The sequence below is a fragment of the Coturnix japonica genome, chromosome 20, assembly GCF_001577835.2.
Source record: "Coturnix japonica isolate 7356 chromosome 20, Coturnix japonica 2.1, whole genome shotgun sequence".
Lineage (NCBI taxonomy): Eukaryota > Metazoa > Chordata > Aves > Galliformes > Phasianidae > Coturnix > Coturnix japonica.
This window is the reverse complement of record NC_029535.1, coordinates 7,459,259-7,474,235: the sequence shown is the minus strand read 5'-3', so window position 1 is coordinate 7,474,235 and position 14,977 is coordinate 7,459,259. Positions and strand designations below refer to the sequence as shown.

Here is a 14,977-nt window from a genome sequence, read left to right as displayed (position 1 = left end):
AAGAACAGCAGGGTTATTTCTTGATGAATCCTGACCAGAGAACAGATGATCACAGAGACACAAGTGGGAAGAAATGAGGAAAAATACTTGGAATTACAAGGAACTAAAGAAGAACTGCCTCTGAAATACTTGCAAGGATGGAATGGTGCAACAGTTGCCAAATTGATCCCCAAAAGGTGAACCTGAACAGCAGCCTGTTCACAAAGAAGCAGATTTTTAAGCAGCCCCAACCCCACTGCATCCACAGGAACTGCACAGCTGCTACCTCCTCCTTCACAGAGACCAATGGATGACAAAGCAAATCCAGCTTTCCCCAGCTCCTCTCAACAGCCACGGCATGCATTTGTTGAGCAAGATAAGGGAAGGATGACAGCTCAGAAAGGGTTTATTGAAAAAGGGTTTTAACTTGTGTCCCAAAAGGAGAGGACCTACAGCTAAAGCTTCCATATGCATGCTGGAAAACTGCTCAAGAGGGAAGTCCTGGTTTATGATGAAGAGCATCGCAGTAGCTTTCCACCATGTACACTTGGGAGGTTCCAAAGCAACAGCAGATGGTTACAGGATGGGCTGGTAGACCAGATATATGGTCACATCCTGCCCTCAAAGATGAAAAACGTAAGTGGAAACTGGTATGCATTAAATACATGCTTTAATAGGTGACGTTAATTCAACAGACCATCATACAGCTCTGAGTGCTGAAAATACAACCTGTGAACTCACTGCAAACACCTACAGCCGAAACTCTAAACTGAAAACAACAGGGAACAGTTTGCTTTGAGCACTCCAGACCAGGGCTTACAGTGAAATCCCATTAAACAGAAGACAAACTGTACATCACCATACAAGACTTATGATTTACGCCCCATCTGAGCATACGTTCACAATGAAAATGTCATTAAATAATAAAAATACTACAAATCTGTACAAAAAAACCCCATGATTAACAACTCTTTATGAACCTTTTATATGAAAGAACTTTTACTCAATATCTTCAATTTATTTTTTTTTAATATCTGCAGAACTAAGTGCATTCTTATTGGCTATTTAACACCACTTTCCCATAAGAAAATATTTTAAAAACATTGAAGCCTTTTTCCAGCACGTGTGTGTGACCATCACCATTAAATACTAAGCTTGCAGACTTCTGTTCCCACACATGAGGACACAATGTGCTGAAGCAGGGCCTGCAGCCTGAGGAGGAAAACCACAGATCAAATTCTTTAATAGATGAAGCTTCTAACAAATAAAGAGCTTTAGCAGAGAGGCCAAACACTTGGGCTGCTGCATGTGCTCTCTGGTGAGGTGGGCAGCCCATAGCTGTCTCCTACACAAACACTGCCTAAAAACCCCCAAAGTAAAGGAAAATCTGAGCAAACAGCATGTCGGACTTCTCTGTTCAACAGCTGGTGAAAGTATTTCCTCTGCTTCATGAAACGGGTCCTCTGCTGTAAATCTCCCTGAGCAGAAGTGCTAAATTGTTTAATATTCCCTCAGACTCCATTGGACCCTGTACAGGTCAGGCAGAACAGCTAGCAGAGAGGTCAGTAGCATAAAGGCAGGAGAACAGTGGGCCAGGTCTGAAAGTAAATTGTTGATGGCTGTAAATGAATGAAGCAGACAAGCATATCCCCTCTAATTAAAGCTTCAATTAACTGCCCCACAACAAAGCTCCAGCAGTTACCAGACATGCTGCACTCAAGCACGACCTCACAGTCTGACAAGCTGATCATTAATGGTAGAATGATCCTGCCACAACTGGGACGCAGGTTAGAGCTCAGACATGTAGCTTCATCCAGCAGGCCAACAGAAAAGAGCCCCTCAGGTCGCTTCAAATAGCAACAAATTCAGAGGAAACACAATGATAGAAATACTTGTTCCATTTTAGCAATCAAGGACAAAAGGGCTTTGCATCAGCAGTGGGTAAGCTTATGTGGAAGACTACCAAGCTCCTGAACACAGTGGAAAAGCTGGGGAAGAGGAGCTCCAAGCAGCTTTATGAGAAGTCCGAAGGTTTTATTTTCCCTTAGAAACCCGTAGACAATTTGTATTCTCAATAAACTCAACAAGCACTATGAAACAACCGCAGAGGAGCAAGAAAACAAGTAATCCAATGTTTTTGCACCATGGAGAACGTTATCTGTACACAAAGGTCAAAGACACACTATGGTTACACATTTTAACCTGGTCTTAATTCAAACTTGTTTTCTTACAGGAGAGGCAACAACAACACTCTTACATGATACAAAATGAATAAGTCTTCTGGGAAGGTTCTGCCTTCCAAAACAACCAAGAATTTATATGATAATAGAAAGGTCTGGCAAATTAGATCATGCTATCTTACATTAAAATCCATGGATTTATTAAATACTTCATTCGTTCAAACAAGGAAACTGATTAACGTTCTCCTTTAAAAAGGGACATACCAGAACCAAAGCAAAGTGCAAAAATCCCTGTTGCTCCAAGAGAATTCTGAAGACTAGATAAAAAAAAATAGGAACACAAGACAACACAGCTTGTTGAGGAAGATGACTAACTTAAAGTTCCCCTTTGTAGGGTAATCAAGTGCTGGTTCTCAGCAAAGTCATTACTGATGATCTTATCAAAGTGAGGAAGGGTGAAAATGAGACAGGGGTTAGCCTGAATCAGTCCAGTCAAAGTTTATTTTCTCCATAGTGTACAGCTGATGGAAGTTGGCTCTCAGCAGTCAAGCAGAGCACTTGCTTGAGTGCTCACCGTGCTGACCACAAGCTCTCACGCTGTTGCTATGTGCTCTTCCCCAGGCTCTGCCACACACTCAGAGCTATCCGTTCTTTGTATTGCAATCTCAGCGCGGTCTTTTTTGGCACAAGAGAATGCAACACCCTGCTCAGGACTCCCTGGAGTTTGTTTGTTGCCAGCAGCTTTTGCATCTTCTTTTTCACTCACATTTGCTGTGTTTTTATGCTGCTCTACCCCATCTGCCTCACTGTTGCTTTCCAGGAGGGTTGTGTTGCAGTGGTGCTCATCGCTCTTTGCTGCAACTTGATCTGCACTTGACTCCGTGCCATCCCTCAATGGAGAAGTCTGAGCAGCACTGGGAAGCACAGAGGCAGCCGAGGAACTCGAACCATCTGCATTACCCTCAGTCTTCTCACTTATCACCTCTACAGCTGCCTTTTTCTCGCCAACTTTTTCATCCTCAGTCTTAGTGTTTGGAACAGACGGGTTTGACTGGGCACTGCGCACGGGTGGTGCCATGTTCAGATTTATGGCCAAGTTGAATGTTCTTTGTGTTCTTTTATCAACCTTCCTCCTTTTTACAACAGCATCGCCAGTCTCTGGCACTGTTAAGTCTTTGGCGCCTGTATTTTCTTCTTTCAGTGTTTCTTGGTCCTGTCCTGTTTGTAAGGGTGGATCTGAGGGGATTTCTGCATCAATTGCACATTCTTCCAGATTACTGGAGATTTTTTCAATATCAGGAGGGCTTTTCAGCACTCCACTCTTTATGGCGTCTGCTACATTTGCATCCAGTTTTCTCTTCTTGCTCTCCTTTGCACAGTCATTCTCTGCTGCATCTTGCACTTCAGCCTCACTGTTGCAATGCTCTTCCTGCTGGGCAAATGAAGTCTTTTTCTCCTCCTCCTCATCCTCTCCTTTTGAAACACATTCACTTATCTCCTCCCTCGTGTCCTCTTCATCCGCTTCAGTTTGCAAGTTCTCACTACCTCCATCCTTCTGTTCCTCCACCAGAGACTGGTTCTGACCCTCTTCCACTGAATCATCAACCTTTTTACTAGGAGTTTCCTCTTTGCTTTCAGCCTTTTTGTGCAGATTTGACTTGTTGGAGCAGGGTCTGTACTTCAAGAGTTTGTCATGGGGCCCCCACACGAAGCTGCCTTGAGGTTTGTAGTGTTGCCAAGCGTAGTGGACCAGTTCTCTTCTCTTCCGCTTGTTTCTGATGGTGAACAGGAAGTAATCCAAGGCACTTCTCTTGACATTTGGTAATGTCTCATTAACAAGAGTTTCTGTTAGGAAAAACTTAACCAAGTGCACTTGATAGTGTTCATATCCCATCTCTCCCAGGCACTTCAGGATGCGAGTAATCCGTAAATTGTTGTGGCTAAACCTGAGACAAACAGACAATCAAAGTTAAGTGAAACCCTTACAATCCTGAAGTTATAACAAACCTCTGGGGCACCTGCAGAACGTTTAGTGTACTGTTGACAGTGATCTGTAAAAGACCATTTCACAACACAGATGAAAATACAGGCTTATTCTACTTTTAATGCACTTACTGCAACTACATTCAGCAGTACCTTCCTATCCCCTTCTTGGAATTAACTCAATTGCTTGGAAACTTTTTGACTTTCTGCATCAAAAAATTCTGCTGTAGAAAACAGCCACCATATTGGGTCATACATACAAGACCACACAGCCCAATATCCTGCCCCTGACTGTGGTAAGCCTTGTGTCAACAAGGCCTTGATTTGTCAGGTATGGAAGATCTTCTTGACTTTTTGCTTCTCAAGTGCTGTAGGTAAATGATCAGTAGTACAACCAAAGACTCACCGGTTCAAGTTTACAAATCTTTCATTCCAATTCTCTGCTCTCTCAAGTTCTCCAGTTTCCTGGTTCACTAGAATTATTCCATAGAATCTCAGCATGAGCCGATAAGCACGTATAAACCTTTCCATAACTTCCTCTGACTTCTTCAAGGCCTGAAAAAGAGAAAGCAATGAATACAAGTTGCAATTCCCCTAGTAACCTGTTCACACCAGGGCCCCAAGAAAGCAAAGGGGTTGGATTGGGGGAAGCCCTATGCTTTACCAAAAGCATATAAGCTTTAAATACCTCAATTTCTAGACACGTGAGTGGCTTCGCACGAAAATTCATCCCATGTTCACGTAAAGGAAATAGCCTAAGAAGAAAGAAGTTTTCAGCCCAGATGAGCAAAGATGATATCCAACCCAGGAAACCCACTTTCTTAAAACTCAAATGATTCCAGAAATTGTGAGATCACAGGAATCTCACGAAGAGTTCATATTCCTATGAACACAGAAATAGTTAATTAGAAGACAAATCCTTTCCATAATAGAACTGTACACAAAGGTGATAAATAACAGCATGCTTTACTTATTTCCATCCCTTGCTCCAGTAAAACTTTGTTCTGCAGTATGTTAGAAGACCATGCATTACGGAGACCTATTACCACAGCTGTGCTGGGAACCTCTGTCTTCAGGATTTCCAAAGCATTGCTTCCAAAGGTACAGGGAGGAAAAAAATTGGCAAGTTTCACTTGGGAGTAATTCTAGTCTTTGTGGGAAGGTGAATTCAACAGCACGTATACAACTGACTGAAGAGGCACAATAATCACACAGGTATTTTACCACTGTATGTATGAATGGTTTTCTTCCAGAACTTCATAGTTGTCCCACCAAGATTCAAGCAGATTTTCAATATGCAAACCTGAAGAGAAAATAAAAGACAATATGAGACAAGAATAATGGACACCAAATGAAAACTGATGTTAGCCAGACACTCAAGACAGTTCATTACCCATAGACAGGGGTTAGCATTCAGGCACTGGTTTATCTACTGGACGACTATACTGAGGAGTCAGAATCATTAAAAAAGAACATGTATTTTTTTCAAACCAGCAAACAGAAAGTTAAGGAAAATGCAGCAGGAAAAAAAGACATTGTAAATGGAAATTGTAGAGATTTTTTTTCATTTGGTTTTTGTTTTAATGGTTGTTCCATGCTACACTGACACCAACTCCAACAGCTGCAGTAGAGATGCACGGAGAAGTTGCCAAGCAAGGGACTCACCGTGGGGCATAAAAGCAATCTCATTTTTGTAGAAGCTCAAGTTCCACATATCTTCTTCCTCATCATCAGTTTCTGACTCTATCAAATCCTGCAAATGAGAACAAGAAATCAACAAGCAGCAATAACGCAGTACTCACCTCAGCACTTCTCCTTCCCTCACGTGGGTAACACAGGCTAAGTCCTTGAAACCCCTGGGAAATAACAGCTTGTTTTTGATGCACCCACACGCACGTTATCCCTTCCCCTCGTAAATTAATCCTTTAAAGCTATGAGCCTCAATGTAAAGATAAAGGGGCATATTCAAACCTACAACACATTCCTAAACTTAGCATGCAATGAGGAAAAGCCACAAGAGCAGGTGCATTATCACAAAGTCCATACCGGGTAACGATGCCTGTATCTCTGCAAGTCTCTTGCTGCATTCCAGTTGCGCCTGCCTGAGAACTAGAGAAAAGTGGCAGATCAGACACCCAGAATCATGAGGTCTTCTGAAAACAAAAACCCAGTCTGAACTCAGCACCTGTCACACATGTTCCCCTGTGCCCACCAGTCTACAGCTCCAGCACCCCATGAACCACCAGTTCTTCAATACAGTCACACTACATATTTATTTTGTTCCCACAGTAATCATCATTTTCATTCCTGCTCATGTCTCCAAGTAACCCAACTACGTGCCAAACCTACCTTAAAACTCCTCTGAAACAACGGTGATGAATTGGATTTCCTTTGTCCCTACGAAGAGAAGGTGTTTAGAAGGAAACATACTGAAACAGAACAAAATAATACAATAATACCAAATGAAGATACCCACAGCAGTAACTCACATGATCACTATTAGTTGCCAAGTGACAGATTTAAATAGTTACAACTGAATTAACATGGCTTTATTAGTAATTGAAATTACTATAGAAAAAAAGCTTGTGCTGCCACATTCACCTGACAGCAAGGGATCAGACTACACATGTTTGCTGGATTCATTATACTAATAATGAGTACAAAGAAATCACAAAGTACACTATTTCTTCTGAACTTCGTGGAAGTGAAAGTTGCAAGCAATGTCATTTACAAAAAGTATATTTACATTTAAGTGGATCACCTCCATGGTAAGAGATTTTTGCTACAACTCATAAGCAGCAGAGGCTGAATCCTGCTGAGCGCCCCACCATCTTGTCTCAAACCAGGACAACACTGAAAAGCTTTTGTGAACAGAGATGAAGCGGGCAGAATCTTGCAAAATAAACCTAAGAAACCTAAGAGGAAAGCAGCAGCAACTGGTCTCCCATCTGAAAGCTTCATAAGCTTCATTTGCTACCACTTAACTTCCTTTGCCTGGAGAAAAATAAAAGGAAAACCACTTTGTATCGAGCAGAAAACACCCGTAAGTGGTTCCAACACCTCCTTGTAACAAAGTGATCCCTCCAACTGTAATGTCCACTGTCAGCACTGGAAATCAGAAGCAGGCACAGCAATGGGGAGCTGATCACTGAAGAATTTTTAAAGCTACATTTAAATATACATTTACACACGATGGTCCCCATCCATTTGGGTGACGGGAACTAAAAACAACCTCCAGGTTTGTGTGGTTTTGTTGTTGGCTTTTTTTAATGTAACAAACTGTGATGTGACCTAAAATAATGCCTGTCTGCATTACAGTACATTTCCCATAGCCACACACTTTGCACAGGATTAGAAATCAAGCATTGGTATCCCATTGCTGCAAGCTCACCTGCCAATAGGGCAGCTAGAGAAGCATGAAACTAGAAGAAGCTGTGCAATGCAGTTAATATTTGGAAAATAAATGAGGCTGCAAACAGAAGTCTGAGATATCTACACAGCCAAAGCAGATCAATATCATTCTTTCATTCAAGATGTAAGCGCTAAGATTTAGAGCTCTGAGATTCATCAGTGCTTTTAACTGTAAGATTTGAGCTCCACAGATTAAATCCTGAGACATGAGGTACTAGTGAAAACTTTACTGCCAAATACAGAGGAATTGACTTCAGATGTTCTTCACACTTCAGAATCAAAACCAATATCCTTTAACACAGTTAGCTGGGCTGGATTAACAGGAAAATAGTTTTAAGTCTGAAAAATGACTGGTTTGCTGAAGAATAAGCATAAATACAGAGACAGACACGACACAGCAGTGTAAGGTGCTACTGGGCTGCTTCAGAAAGAAGCTGGGTCAAGGAAGCAAGCAGGCTGGAGCACAACATGAGGATAAAACAATATGGGGAAGCAAAGAGCAAGAACTCAGCCCTCTGCCCATGGAGGTGTTGTTCCTGGATCTCTATGGACTTCAGTTCAAGCCACACAGAAATGTGACCTTCACTTCTTTTTCAGATTAGGAAGACAAACTTGTACGCTAAAAAATCAAACCTTATTTCTCACAACACTCAAACAACTTCGGGTGGGTTTCCACCTCCAGCACCGCTGGAGCATCAATCAGAACTGTTTCATGAAGAGCACGAGGATAGCAGAGAACAAAGCTGGAGAGGGTAAACACATCAAATCCAACTGAAAGGGCTGAAAGAATGCATAGATTATCAACAAGAAAGAAAATAGTCTTAGAGAAGAGATAGAAGCCTTCCATTTGGGGACAGTTAGGAGACGGCAGAGCTTGTTACATGGCTCTGAGCAATGAAGCACAAACCCCATGCGCTACAGGAAATGAAGAGATAATCTTTGAAGATGAGCGTAAGCCCCCAGGATGTTCTGTGGTCACTCATAAAAGAAGCTTAAAGCACTGGAATGCAAAAGAGTTAGAAAGACACCTGCAGAAATATTTAATTACAGATACGGGGTATTTGCAGTGAAACAAGTAGCATGCAAGCATCAAAGAATTTGAAGGTTTTGAAAGCGTGTAGTGTAAATAATAAGATAAACCTCTAACCTCAGTATTGAAAAAACACATTAGCAGCTTCTGGATTATAGTATACCATCTAGGCTGGGGGGAGAAGAATTAGAGTTAGTGTAATACAAGCAGAAGTAGGAAATTATTTTGGAAACTGACTCGTGGCTTTGGCAAGTTGCAAAGGCAGAGACTTATACTAGAAGATGCACTGCTCCTTTTTGTACCCATTCTCACTCCTTTTAAAAAGGAATCAGGCACTGTAAGACAGAGGTGACTACACACATCCATCACCAATGGAAGAGCTCCACTTTAAAGATGAAGAACAATATTCCATGTCCCAGAGACAACATCCTCCTCAATGCAAAGTGGAAAAAAAAACGGTCCTTGCTTTTACTGTTGTCACAATCCAGAAGTTGCTCTAAGAAAATAAAATATCTGAAGAACAAACATCAAAAAGCACAATCTGAAAGTTCAAGGAAATTTTATCAGGCATTAAAACTTGCAAACAAAACCAGAGCTCCAATCGAGAGCAACAGATAACTGACCACGTGCCATCAAACAATGCACACCACGTAAAGGGACAGGCAAGGATCTTCCACTCCACATCAAACACCTGTGACCTCATAAAGATCTATGTAAATTGCTAAGGCCTCCATCCCCACAAAGATGTACGTGCCCATCTGCTCTATTTATACTTGGATAAGTAAGGAATAGAGGATTTTGTACTAAGCCACTGGCATTTGGGATATTGTGTTGCATAAAATTTATATATTTTGTAAAAAATAGGGTTTCCTATTTTATTCACTTAGTGTTTTTAGAAGGAAAAAGATTAAAGTTTAGCACTAAACTCCTTTAAAGGTATATTAGAAAGCTTTATCTGTTTGCTCCCACCTGAGGATAAAGCTGTAACCCTGAAATGAAACTAGAAGCAAAAGATCAGTTTTCATTTCCCCAAAAGGGGAGGAGTTAACAGACAACAGTGTTTCTGCTGATCCATAAAAAGCTGAAGAAGAGTTTTGCATTTGCAAAGCAAAACTGTATTAGAAATGACTGACACCCACTGTCCAATAAGAACACTGATGCTAAAGATAGGAGCCTCAGATGAGACAAGCTCCTCATAAAATAATGTTGAATCCATATATGAAAATGGAGACAAGTGTTAACATATTTGCAGAATACAACTGCAGTTCTGAGAACATCGATGGATCTTTTTGGAATTGCTATATAATATCTCCCATAAGGAGAAAAAAAAGGCTAAAGAAAACTTACAGCTCATCTTAGTAAATGAACAGGTCTGATGGTTCTCAATGGCACAAAAGAGAAAGGACACTGTAAAGGGCATTAATGTAAAGCAAGGGTCTGATGAGGACACCGTGTTATTGTGCCAAAATAGCATCCATAAGAAATGGAGTAAACATGCTGGCACCACGTAAAGATAAAATGTTATTTATGGGGTAAAGCAGCCATATAATGGCAAAGAAAATATGAGAATCCTGCACATGGCAGCCTAGTGAAAGTTAGGCAATTATAAACCTCCAACGTACCTCTGCCACTGCTATCAGAGCTGCAAAAACATCATTTCGAAATGGGGCTCAACACTGCCTCTTCTCTTCGAGGTCAGAAATTGGCTTCATAGAGATGAGGACAGAATTACGTGCTAACGATTGCCGCCAGGACATACAAACCTTCTGACTTACTTTAAGTGCTTCAAGCCGCTCCAGTTCCCAGCTATAAATCGGGATAGGAGGGAAAAGGGGCCCAAATATACAAACAGTACAGAAAGCAACTGGACCAGGAAGAAGACAGGGCAGACACGTTGAGGAGCTGGACGAGGGGCTCGGGGCAGGTACACACAGAGCTCCGCCCCACCCGGCCCGGCCCCCGGCAACGAGGGGGCTGAGGATCCATCCCCGCTGGATCCCACCGGACCTGCCGGCACCCACCTGGGCCTGCCGGGATTCCTGCCGACAGCTCAGCGCCGATTTCTCCGCATCCTCCGGCTCCTCCCCGGCGGCCTCCTCCGCTCTTTCGTGCTGGCCTTCATCGCCATCCTCATCATCATCGTCATCTTCCTCCCAGGTGGAATCATACCTCCAGAAGCTCGCCTCGTCCCCTTCCTCGTCCTCCTCCGTCCTGAAACTGAACCAGGCCGCCATGGAAAGCCGGGAAGGGGAAAAGGAAAGCGAAAGGAACGCCGGGTCGACCCGCACAAAGCCGGAGCACGTGGGTCCGGGAGGGGGAGGAGGAAGCCAGGCAAACCCCGCCCCCTTCCTGCGGTCCTAGAGCCCACCCGCCGCCATCCCAGGGTCAGCCCATCATCCCTTTAAAACTATCAGTGTGGATATTGAATTTAGGACACGATATTGAGTTTAGGACACTTGTTAACAGCCCTCCCTACAGCTGTGGTCATTTTCCCTTCAGTGATGGTATAAAAGCTTAGCATGATTGAAATCTGTTACATAAGGTAAAAGGAGACTTTCCTCCAGCAAACAGTGTGAAATAAGATACCTCAGCACAGCAGTTGTATTTAAAAGGATCTTGGTTTTACTGAACCAACGCGTTCAGATGTCTGATACAAATGCTACGTTTGGATAAACAGCCAAACAAACCCACAGAGGGGCTGTAACATTCAAAGACAGCAACCAAAGGCGAAAACAACCAATTCAAAATGTACAGATACAACCCCTGTTAGTCACAAGTCGAGGCTCTGTGCTTCACTGAACACTTCTTTCAGCTGTTCCAACACGGCCTGTGCTACTTGGAAATACAAACCCTCCCTGCTGCCAGCTTTCTCCCTGAGCAGGTTGCCACCATCCAGCTACTCGGTGCCGCAGCACAAACAGGTCAGAGAAGGGCAGGCACAAAGTCCTGTGCTCATAAAGGCAATGCGCAGGTTCTTCAAATACCTGGCTCAGATATCACTTCCTTTGTGAGAAACATTTGTGTAACGACAATCTTAATATCTGCTTTCAATATTCCCTCCTCATATTCCATAGTCAGTTGCTTCTGTTGTTTGCAGCTTTATGTTCTGCGTCGTTTCGCAGCGCTGGGGCTGGAAGGGTTGCTGTTGGCATTTAACACTTTGTCAGTGACTCTGTTACGCTTCCTCTTATCAGATCCTTCTTTGGACCCAGAATCTGATGACGTCTTCTCCTTTTCTTTGCTGCTCGGCTTCTCACTTGTTTTTCCTAAACTTCCAGAGGGTGCAAAAACTGAAATAGGATCAAAGTAATGATTCCAGATCAGACTCACGCACATAGCAAACAAGAACTGACATAAAATCTCTTTGTATTATATGAAGCCTTTCAAATAAATACATTCTCAGCACCTTTAAAGATCCTCCAAACACAGACATAACCCAACCCCACTCTGTTCTCCTTCCCACTTAAGTATCTCATGTTTTGATTTATTGACCTTAATTTCTCATAAAGAAACCAAACACAGACAAGGCCACCAACCTCCATATCTGTCACCATACCAGGCTGCCCAGGGTCCCATCCAATCTGGCCTTGAACACCTCCAGGGGCATCCACAGCATCTCCAGGCAGCTGTTCCAGCACCTCACCACTCTCATAGTAAAGAGCTTCCACTGGCATCCAACCTAAATCTCCCCTCCCTCACCTTAAAACCATTTCTCCTTGTCCTGTTTTCTACCCTTTCAAAGTGTTGACTCCCCTCCTGTTCACAGGCTCCTTTTAGGTAGTGAAAAGCTGCAGTTAGAAGCTATATAACTCCATACATGAATTAGGAGCAAGGCAGGAATCTCCATTAGAATCAGATACTGGCAACTGCTTATTCCATGCATTCTTAAGTTACTTTAGTTCTTTACAACAAGCATATACTCAGTCTGAGCAGAAATCACAGAATACACCATATATGATATTTACATTTTAACATTAATATTTCAGAATTACAGTTGTTTTTTAAATCTCATTATGCTGCAGAGAGTTACAAATTTACCTTCTTCTGGACCTGCGTGTGTTTCCATCTCCTCTTTTATCTCCTCTTTCACTTCTTCTTCCATCATCACTTTTCCTATGGGAATAATCATTAAACAATGTTTAGATGGTTTTGAAGAAGGGTTTCTCCATTAGCAGCCTCAGCATTATGTGCACAGACATCAGGCGTAACTGCAACGCCCTTAGAATTAAAACATATAAACTATACTAAAAATAAGCACATCCTAACAATAAAAACACATTGGTTATACCAGCAACAGGTATTTGTGACAAGTCCAAATGTCTACCCCCAGAAGCTGAATCTACATGGTATAAACAGAACCTATGTGTGTGCCATACTAGCATTCATGTATATCAGATTTAAGAATACAAGGAATACCGTGTGGAACTTGACCAAGGGTCTGTACTGTCCACTAGTTTCCTTTCTACAGTGGAGAATCAAAGAGGCTGATAAATGGGGAATACGAACAAAACCAGCAAGGTGATCCTTTCCCTGATTACTTCCTTCAGCCAGCACATTCAAGAGATCTATCTGTTCTCTTCTAACACACCAGTCTGAAAGAACAGCCATGTATTTATGTTAATGGGGTACATTGTTATGTTCTTTTCTGGGTGTTCTGTTAAGCTGTTCGTTCTGTGATGGGCCTAGAGCAACAAAAGAAATAAAAGACTTCTATCACATCTTACCTTCTCTCACTTCTTGAATCAGCTCATCAGGAAGAATAAAATTCTTCTCTATATTTGGAAATGGAAGAATCTCAGACTCATGCTTAGGGAGAAAATAGAGATTTTTATGATTGTAAAGATTAAAATATACATATAGAATAGAAATGCAATCTCAAGCTCTATTTTAAGTGCACTCGGTAGCCAAATAATTAACAAGATATTCAGGCAGCAGAGATTAAAGATGCTCCTGACATCAAACTGGTTCCTAAGTTAATTGAGATCACAACTCATTGTGATATGAGTGATATAATGACCATTACAGATCATTTCTGGAATCAAACTGTAGCAAATTCTTAAATATACACAAGTTGTCTGTTTGGTACCTAAGTACCTACATAAATGTTTGCTGGATCAGCTCTTAGGCAATTAAAAATGGAATAAAGACACTGAAAAGTCAGAACTCAGTATGGCAAAAAAGAAAACGCAAACCAAAACAGTGTAAGTTTTATTGTCTCCCACCTAATGCACTTTCATACAGGAAAGAACTTCATCACCTTGCTGAAAACATACATCATGTTCTGTCACTTGTCAGCTGTCAGGTTCCAGGGACTATGACCAATCACAGCTCCTGAACGACAGGAAATTAAGTGCTCAATCTCCACTCCTTTATACTTACAAGAGCCTGCATGTCGTACATGGTGCTCAGATGGTCCCAAATCACTTTGGATGAAATCTGCCGTCCGATATTCTGACTGAATTTATCACGGATACAAATCATGTGAAAATGGCGATTCACACCTGGGGGGGAGGAGGGGAAACAGTGTAATTAACATCGCCAACAGCTTGATTTGTGCAGCAAAATAATATGAATCGTTAAAAACAAGCAAGCAAACAACCCATAATCACAGAGGAAATCATAGAGAGAGATCATACAGGGAGATGAATGGGCAGCCCTGCCTGGCTGGCCAGCACCGAGAGCTGGCCAGTCCCGCAGGCCGCTGGGGGCAGCAGCCCCACTCAGTGCCCGCAGCCCGCTACTCCAACCCGGCCAACGCCGCTACTCGAGGCCGAGGCTCGGCGCGGCCTGCTCTCACCTACGGGCTTGTGGCCCAGCATGGCGTGGAACAGGCAAACCTCCACTTCGGGGCTCCATACCACCACCGCTTCCTCTGCCGGCACGCCGGGCTCCGGGGCGGAGGCAGCCGCGGCAGCGGCGGCAGCAACAGCAGCGGCGGCGGCAGCGACAGCAGCGGCGGTACCGGGGCCGGCTGCGGGCAGCGGCGGTTTCTCCACGGCAGCGGCCGCGCCACCCTCCGCCTCCCCCATGGCCGCTCCGAGCCGGGCCGAGCCGAGCCGCCTCGCGGCGCCCTCTGCCGTTCCCGCAGCGGCTCCTGGCGGCCGGAGGGGCGGGCTGTGCAGAACATAGGGCTACCTCTGAAAGTACAATAGTATATGAATATCAATATCACTTAATTACCCACTATTATGTTGAATTATCTACGATATCATGGAGATTTTGTTAAGGGTCCAGAGGAGGGACAGGAAGATGATCAGGGGGCTGGAGCACCTCCCCTATGAGGACAGGCTGAGGGAGTTTGGTTTGTTCAGCCTGGAGAAGAGAAGGTTGCGGGTGACCTCATTGCAGCTTTCAATACCTGAAGGGAACTTACTGCCAGGAGGGGAGGAAACTC

The 14,977-nt window shown here is 43.2% G+C and overlaps 2 protein-coding genes across 3 annotated transcripts; both read right to left on the bottom strand.

Annotated features, from left to right (window-relative positions):
* Positions 1-632: 632 nt before the first annotated feature.
* On the bottom strand, positions 633-10,905 carry OGFR (opioid growth factor receptor). Of its 2 annotated transcripts, XM_015881594.2 has the most exons (9): positions 10,605-10,905; positions 8,701-8,754; positions 6,492-6,539; positions 6,189-6,251; positions 5,808-5,895; positions 5,367-5,445; positions 4,831-4,897; positions 4,549-4,697; positions 633-4,105 (listed from the first exon to the last, which is right to left on the bottom strand). In XM_015881594.2, exons 1-9 carry the CDS (start codon positions 10,815-10,817, stop codon positions 2,752-2,754), a joined length of 2,115 nt encoding a protein of 704 aa, XP_015737080.1. In that variant the 5' UTR covers positions 10,818-10,905; the 3' UTR covers positions 633-2,751. The 2 variants fall into 2 exon arrangements, with proteins under 2 accessions (XP_015737080.1, XP_015737081.1); XM_015881595.2 differs by lacking the exon at positions 8,701-8,754 and having other exon boundaries at positions 10,605-10,904.
* Positions 10,906-11,182: 277 nt separating this feature from the next.
* Positions 11,183-14,636, bottom strand: MRGBP (MRG domain binding protein). The gene is made up of 5 exons (XM_015881600.2): positions 14,381-14,636; positions 13,963-14,084; positions 13,308-13,389; positions 12,622-12,696; positions 11,183-11,873 (listed from the first exon to the last, which is right to left on the bottom strand). Exons 1-5 carry the CDS (start codon positions 14,610-14,612, stop codon positions 11,683-11,685), a joined length of 702 nt encoding a protein of 233 aa, XP_015737086.1. The 5' UTR covers positions 14,613-14,636; the 3' UTR covers positions 11,183-11,682.
* Between the last annotated feature and the right edge of the window lie 341 nt (positions 14,637-14,977).

Coding starts and splice junctions, on each gene's coding strand:
- OGFR (XM_015881594.2), bottom strand. CDS start 10,817: ATGGCGGCCTGGTTCAGTTTCAGGACGGAGGAGGACGAGGAAGGGGAC. Junction 8,755..10,604: donor AGGAATCCCGGCAGGCCCAG/GTGGGTGCCGGC, acceptor TTCTCCCCCCAG/CCTAGATGGTATACTATAAT. Junction 5,446..5,807: donor GATTGCTTTTATGCCCCACG/GTGAGTCCCTTG, acceptor TTTTCTCTTCAG/GTTTGCATATTGAAAATCTG.
- MRGBP (XM_015881600.2), bottom strand. CDS start 14,612: ATGGGGGAGGCGGAGGGTGGCGCGGCCGCTGCCGTGGAGAAACCGCCG. Junction 12,697..13,307: donor GATTCAAGAAGTGAGAGAAG/GTAAGATGTGAT, acceptor TTATTCCCATAG/GAAAAGTGATGATGGAAGAA. Junction 11,874..12,621: donor ACACGCAGGTCCAGAAGAAG/GTAAATTTGTAA, acceptor ATCCTATTTCAG/TTTTTGCACCCTCTGGAAGT.